Source organism: Antrostomus carolinensis, unplaced genomic scaffold (assembly GCF_000700745.2).
Source record: "Antrostomus carolinensis isolate BGI_N321 unplaced genomic scaffold, ASM70074v2 scaffold35772, whole genome shotgun sequence".
Lineage (NCBI taxonomy): Eukaryota > Metazoa > Chordata > Aves > Caprimulgiformes > Caprimulgidae > Antrostomus > Antrostomus carolinensis.
In genome coordinates this window covers 1-6,902 of record NW_010300877.1, presented here as the reverse complement: position 1 = coordinate 6,902, position 6,902 = coordinate 1, and the positions used below count along the sequence as shown (strand labels likewise).

Genomic DNA, 6,902 nt, shown 5'->3' with positions numbered 1-6,902 from the left:
CTCAGGAGTCCCTGGGTGTCCCCGTGGTGGGTCCAATTCTCCACCGTGTGGTGGGACCCATCTACATCTTTGCTGTGACACATATCGTGGAGAGGCCCTGGACAAACGCCAGGTCTCAGTTGGTGGCACAGGAGCTGCTGGCGTCGCTGATCCGGGCTGCAGACTGCGAGTCAGTGGCTGAATTCCTTCGAGGACAGAATGAAGATGAGGAGGGGAGATTTGCAGCAGTGATGGGGCTCCTGAAACGGGAGTTAACCAGGTGAGCAGGAAGGGGAGGGCAGCAGTGGAGAGGGTGGTGTGTTTGGCTGGTCTCTGTCTAGGAAACACTGGAAATTTGGGGAAAGCATGTGACCTCGGGTATTAGGAGACACTAGGTGATAAATCTGACCAGAGCTTTACAAATCCCCAGTACTGGAAGCTGGTGGGGGGGGAATCGGTCAGACCTGACTGTGCTGAGAGGCACAAACATGTAGGAAATGAGTGTTAGTTCCAGTCTTGGCTGAGCTGACGTTTGTATCTCCAGAGACACCTGGAAGTGTGACCCCTCCACAAAGCACGTGTTCTCCTGGACACTGTTTCATGTCACCCGGCCCTGGCTCAGCCGGTACCTGGAGCGTGTCCTCCCGCCAGCGCTGCTCCTCTCGGACGACTACCAGGAGGAGAATAAGCTCCTGGGTGTGCGCTGCCTGCACCATATCATTCTGAACGTGGTAAGTGATTTGAGACATTAGATCCCTTTCTGGGTGTTGTTTGAAGGAAGGGTGGGTTGGACACTTGTTAGGATTCCAAACTTGTAATCCTGGTTCTGCTGTTAATTTATTAATCCTCCTCCATCTTCCATCCTGTCCCCATGTGTTTAAACATGTGTAGTTCTTACATCAGTTAAAACTAAACAAAGAATTTAAGTCATACCAGTGGAACTGCAGAAGAGCAGTGTGTTTATTGTAGCACCTGCTCCTACTTTCTTGTCAGCAGTGCTCCTCATGCACAGTACATGCAGGGTTTTTTTTATAAGACCCAGGGGTTTTTTTATAAGACCTGGGTTTTTGCAGGCTGGTCTCTTTTACCAGGTTAAGCAGGTGCCAAATGGGATGCACAGGAATAACGTTCTCTCTTGTTGCAGCCAGCTGCTGATCTGTGCCAGTTCAACAGGGCTCAGGTTGTGTACCATGCCCTTTACAACCATCTCTACTCACGTGAGGCTCCTCTCATCCAGGTAGGACAGCAGAACCTCATTTTACTTCATTGTGTATCAGCCCCACGATAGCCAGCTTAAGGCACGAGGAAGCAGAAGCTGTTTCCTTGCAGACAGTCCACTCAGGCTGTTATTAGCTGATGATTGTGGCCAAGAGACAAAGTAATTCAGTAGATTTCAGGAAAATCTCAAAAATGGAGGGACAATCTTTTGCCTCCTGTCCCTTTCCAGGTGGCAGCCTCACTGGAGGGGGCTGGTAACGGGTAGTAGAAGTAGCCGGGTCTGTCAGGTGAACCGCAGAGCTGTGGGCGGTCAGCAGGGTTGGAAGTTACTGGTGTTTTGGAGAGAACATCAGCAGAATTGCCCAGCTTTCCTGTCTCACACCAAACCAGGCAGTACTGCTGTGCCTGCTGGACTTGCTGCCGATCCTGGAGAGAGCCCAGCGGCAGCAGCAGGAGACGAGACCGACCGCTCGCTGCGATGAGGTGCTGCAGCTGGTTCTGACGCACATGGAGGCAGAGCATCGCCTGGCGCTGCGGCGGGTGTACGCCAGGACCCTGCCTGCCTTCGTGCAGAGGTGAGAGCAGCCACCACAGCCCTGCAGGGACTTGCTTTGGCCTTGGTGCACATCTCACTCCTCACTGTGTGTTTCTTTGTGTTGACAGACTTGGCATCCTGATCGTGCGGCATCTGAAGAGGCTGGAGCGAGTTATCCTGGGGTATCTGGAAGTCTGTGATGGTCCTGAGGAAGAAGCCCGACTGGGAATACTGGAGACACTGCAGTGCACCATAGAGCATGCCTGGCCCAGGTACCTGTTGGGAGGTGAAAGACTAAATTATAGAAAGAATATCCCAAATGGTTTCCCTCCTTCAGAGCCAAAGGTATTGCTGCCTGAGGGAAAAATCTTGAGGGAGAATCTGTCACCGGGAGGAATCGCTGGCATTACTGCTTTGCTGAAAAACCTGGCCCAGAAATAAAGCTGAGTCCTCATTTTGATTTGACTTCTGCCTTTGCTAGAAGCATCAACTTGCCTAAAAACTAAATCCATGTTCTCTGCACAGCAGGACTGTGGAGTAAACCCTGTGCTGTGAATTCAGGTGGCCTCTGTGTTCAGGGCCTGTGTCCTCCCTCTGGTGAGCAGGTCGAATGAGGCAGCTTCTTCAGCCTCATCGCTGGAGCAGTTGCTGATCTCGGGGCAGTTACAGTCCTGCTCACCGTGTAAATGGCAACTGGCAGCTCCTGCCTGCAGTGTAGGAGCTGCTCAGCAAGGCTCTGCTTTCCCCTGGGATGTGAAGAGGATGTGATTAAGGTGCAGCTGCTGTGTCCCTTTGCAGGATGCCGTGCAGGCTCCCTGTGCTCCTCCAAGCCCTGCTGAAGATGATGTGGGACGTACACACTGACCAAAGCTCAACGCCACAGCCAGTAAAAACTGCTTTGCTTCAAGGGGCCACTGAATGCCTCATCCTGCTGGATCGCTGCTCTGAAGGGCAAGTGAAGGTGAGATGGGGACCCAGCACCGCTTCATCTGCGATCCCTTCCCCTTTAGAAAGGGCAGCGAGGTGCACGCGAGAGCCCGCTCGCTTCCTCAGTCCAACAGTATTTTGAGCAGGCTGAGAGTTGGGGCTGTTCAGCCTGGAGAAGAGAAGGCTCCAAGGAGACCTTCTAGTGGCCTTCCAGTACCTGAAGGGGCTACAAGAAAGCTGGGGTGGGACTTTTATAAGGGCAGTTAATGATAGAACAAGGGGAAATGGGTTTAAACTGGAAGAGGGGAGGTTTAGATGAGATATTAGGAAGAAATTCTTTGGTGTGAGGGTGGTGAGACAGTGTCCCAGGTTGGCCAGAGAAGCTGTGGCTGCTCCTCCCTGGAAGTGTTGAAGGCCAGGTTGGATGAGGCTTTGAGCAACCTGGTCTAGTGGAAGGTGTCCCTGCTGCTGGCAGGGGGGTTGGGACTGGATGAGCTTTAAGGTCCCTTCCAACCCAAACCAGTCTGGGATTCTGTGATTCTATGAAATCATCATTTCCACCACCTCAACCCCAGTACTTGACTGGATTGGTAAGTGACTCGATACATCTCGACAGGTATCTATACATACTTTGTGTAATTCTCTTCCAACAGACAGCTGGGGAAGGCTGATAACACCATAAACCCGAGTGTGCCAAGGCAGAGGAAATTGATGCTTTTGTTGTTTCAGGTCCTGCTGGAAGGTGTGTACAGCAGCTGTGAGGAGAACAGCCTGAAGGAATGCCTCAGAAAAGTGCAGGAGAACACGTGAGCCGTGTCTGATCAATGCTCACCCGCTTTTTGTACAGTAAAATTCATTTATTTATTTAAAGTCACTGTCTTTGTCATCCCACCCCTGTTAGCCCCATCCCTCCCCCAAGCAAGACAAGGCTTGGGTGCTTGTCTAGGCACACCTGGGCTTCTCCAGCTTTAGAACAAAGCAGCAGTGCCCCCCCTGTCCAGGTTCCTTCCTGGAGCACAGTCCAAGCTGAGCCTTGTGTGGTTGGAGAAAAGGCAGGGAGCCTTCCTTCAAACTGTGCTTCGTGCAGGAGTTGTACAAACTTGCAGCAATTGCCTGGGGTCAGGACAGGAATCCTCCTTTTCTTTAAAAAAATACAGTAATTAGAATATTGAAAAAGGAGGAATTTTGGAGGGTCCTGCACAGACTGTTGAGAGCTGGAAGGACAGATGTGGAGTCCTGTGGTTCAGTACGACATGTGAGTTCAGGAAGGAGTCAAGCTGCTGTTGTTTTGGCGGTTGGCTCCGTTTCTTCTTCGTACTCTATTTCAATGTAGGGACGTTTTCTTCTGGTTGGTCCTTTCAGGGGAGTTTTCCCCTTAGATTTGGAGTGAGAGGCTTTCTTCTCTACTTCTTCTTCTTCCTGCTCCTCTTCACTACTTGTCTCCAACTTATCCATGTCCTGAGAAAGACAGACAAGAGTGATGTCAAAGCACGCTGTGTAACTAAACCTCCTCTTTCCACAAAATTATCTCGTGTATCTGATTCCATTTTATAATTCTCTGGCTCCCAGCTATGCAGCCAGAGGAGTTGGGTTGTAGGAGATATGGTGTAGTCTGACTGTATCGTTATGTTCCACAAATCTGATTTCACTGACTTTTATCTCATCACCAGAGACACCAAAGAGGTGAAGGTAACTTTCAAACAGCTTGGCCTGACAGTTTGTACCTGGTGCTTCACCTACCTCAAAGTCACTGAGGTCACTGTCATCTGCTTCCACAAACTCTCTTTTATCCATGTCCTGTAAGAAATAAAAGTCAGAAGTTAGTGAGTGCACACACACTGAGCACCATCCAGTGTCCCAGCTCGCAATGGAAGAGCCACCAAGGCCACCACTTAGCACACAGGTGCTTTTCCTGAGTTCACCTCTCCTAATCGCTTCTCACCCCAACATTCAACTACAACGCCCAGAATGTAATTGAATTAAAGATGCAGCACCAGGTCAGGGAAGGATTAACTGTGGTGCCATGGCAGAAAGCATTACCTCATCCTCATCATCATCTTCCTCCTTCTCTGCATCGGACTCGCTCTCGCTTTCTGCATCTTGCTGTTGTAGAGCTTTGTCAAAGGCGTGGATGGGGAAGTTGTAAATGTCTCCATACTGAAAAGGAAAATGTGGATGTTCTGTGAGTCACAGGGGGAAGACAGCTGGTGGTGGGATCATCTAAAGCCTGGGGCCTGCATGGAGGCAGAACCAAACCCCAATTCTGAAGTGTGTGCAGCTCTACAGAAAAAAACAAGGGGCTCTGTGTTTTGGGGAAGTTCTCCAGCCCGTGTTGAAGCCAGACAAGAAGGGCAGCAATTGTCCCCTACGCCTCCCACATGGGTGATGCTTCTCTCATACCAACACCCGTGTCCCTCCCTGGAGAACCCGCAGGACAGAGGGCAGCAGGGGCAGTGTTACTGCCGTGCTCTGAGGGCAGCGATCCTTACTGTGTCCTGCTTCAGTCTTTCCAGCAATTCCTTCTCAATGGCATTTTCCAGCTGAGCAGCAATCAGGGCTTTCTCCTAAGGGAGCAAAGAGGAGCTGTGTCAGGTTTTTGGAAGAGATTTAGAACAGAAGGAACAGACAGGAGATGACATGAAGGAGTGGTGTTACCTCTCTTCTGTTCTCTCGTCTTTCAATCTTTCTGCGTAAAGGAACGAGCTTCCTCCTGCAGGGAACAACACGTGGGAGTCAGTGAATCTGTCAGCCTCTTGCATCAACAAATGTTCATTTAGGACAACAAGCAGCAGTTACATCATTAGAAATGTGGCTGCATCCAGTTTAATTTCATTTATATACTCAGGCTACACTCAGTTAAATCCATCTCAGCCAGGTTCAGTTACCAGCCTGCCAAAGCCTCAGGGAAACAGCTCGGAGCAGCAGGGCTGTGCCCACATATAACTGCCTTTTATAAGGACAGTTAATGACAGAACAAGGGGAAATGGCTCTAAAGTGGCAGAGGGGAGGTTTAGATGAGATATTAGGAAGAAGTTCTTCACTGTGAGGGTGGTCAGACACTGGAACAGGTTGCCCAGAGAAGCTGTGGCTGCTCCTCCCTGGAAGTGTTGAAGGCCAGGCTGGATGAGGCTTTGAGCAACCTGGTCTAGTGGAAGGTGTCCCTGCTGCTGGCAGGGGGGTTGGGACTGGATGAGCTTTAAGGTCCCTTCCAACCCAAACCAGTCTGGGATTCAATGATCCTACAGCCAGTGCCAGTGGCTCAGTGGATGGGCAGCAGCTTTAAGCCAAACCAGCATCGTCACTCTTAGTCCTGTCACTTACTGTCGCTTGAGCGTCAGTTTCCGGATGCGGATGAGGTACTGGGTGATCTTGGTGAACCGCTGTTTGCACTTGTGCCGGATGAACCGTGGCCAGTAGATGAGGTTCTCATCGATCTCTTCCAGTGCTTTCTCATAGTTCTTGTTTAGCAGGACCTGAGGGAGGGGGTGAAGGTAAAGAGTTGAGCTACAGAGCAGCAACAAAGTGGGGACACATCTGCTCTGGGGAGGAGTCCCATCGCTCCCTGCCCCCCACTGCCTCTTGGTTAACGATCTGCTCTCGTTAACTCACCCGCTCCCATAGTCGGCGGGGAAAAGCTGCCCGTTCTATTGTCTTCATGTACAGGTAACAGCGACCTAAAGAAAGGAGGAAGTGTTGAAGGCCAGGTTGGATGAGGCTTTGAGCAACCTGGTCTAGTGGAAGGTGTCCCTGCTGCTGGCAGGGGGGTTGGAACTAGATGATCTTTAAGGTCCTTTCCCACCCAAACCAGTCCATGTCCCCGGGGATGGAGTGTAACCCCAGGGACTGAGAGTGTCCCTGACACCAGGAGGGTGCTCAGAGCCAGGGTGTGCACAGACAGGTGATGTTCACCCCGTCCCCACCCCAGGGGTTGCTGGACTCTCACCTTTCTCCTCCCTGACGGTCGCGTACTGGCTGTTGGCCAGCGGGCAGGAGGAGCGGTTGCACAGCCCGGTCAGGTTGTACTCATTGCGGCAAAAGTTTTGGGTTTTTGTCCTGGAGAGAGGAGACTGTGATTGAAGGGGACTGTGAAGAAGAAGCAGAGCCAACCACCAAACCACCAGCAGCCTGACTCCTTCCTGCACTCGCGTTTTGTACTGAACGACAGGACTCCAGCTCCGTCCTTCCAGCTGTCACCGTTCTGTGCAGGACCCCCCAAAATTCCTCCTTTTTCAATATTCTAATT

The 6,902-nt window shown here is 51.2% G+C and overlaps 2 protein-coding genes across 2 annotated transcripts; one reads left to right on the top strand and one right to left on the bottom strand.

Annotated features, from left to right (window-relative positions):
- Positions 1 to 5: 5 nt before the first annotated feature.
- On the top strand, positions 6 to 3,528 carry TTI2 (TELO2 interacting protein 2; the record flags this gene model as incomplete). Its single annotated transcript, XM_010163277.1, has 7 exons — positions 6 to 259; positions 524 to 710; positions 1,124 to 1,216; positions 1,588 to 1,772; positions 1,861 to 2,004; positions 2,531 to 2,693; positions 3,389 to 3,528. Coding segments are annotated over 7 exons (1,107 nt in total), but the record flags the coding sequence as incomplete, so codon positions are not given.
- A 403-nt stretch (positions 3,529 to 3,931) lies between these two features.
- On the bottom strand, positions 3,932 to 6,712 carry MAK16 (MAK16 homolog; the record flags this gene model as incomplete). Its single annotated transcript, XM_010163276.1, has 8 exons — positions 3,932 to 4,117; positions 4,400 to 4,456; positions 4,700 to 4,816; positions 5,149 to 5,223; positions 5,315 to 5,369; positions 5,981 to 6,132; positions 6,269 to 6,333; positions 6,603 to 6,712. Coding segments are annotated over 8 exons (817 nt in total), but the record flags the coding sequence as incomplete, so codon positions are not given.
- Positions 6,713 to 6,902: the final 190 nt, after the last annotated feature.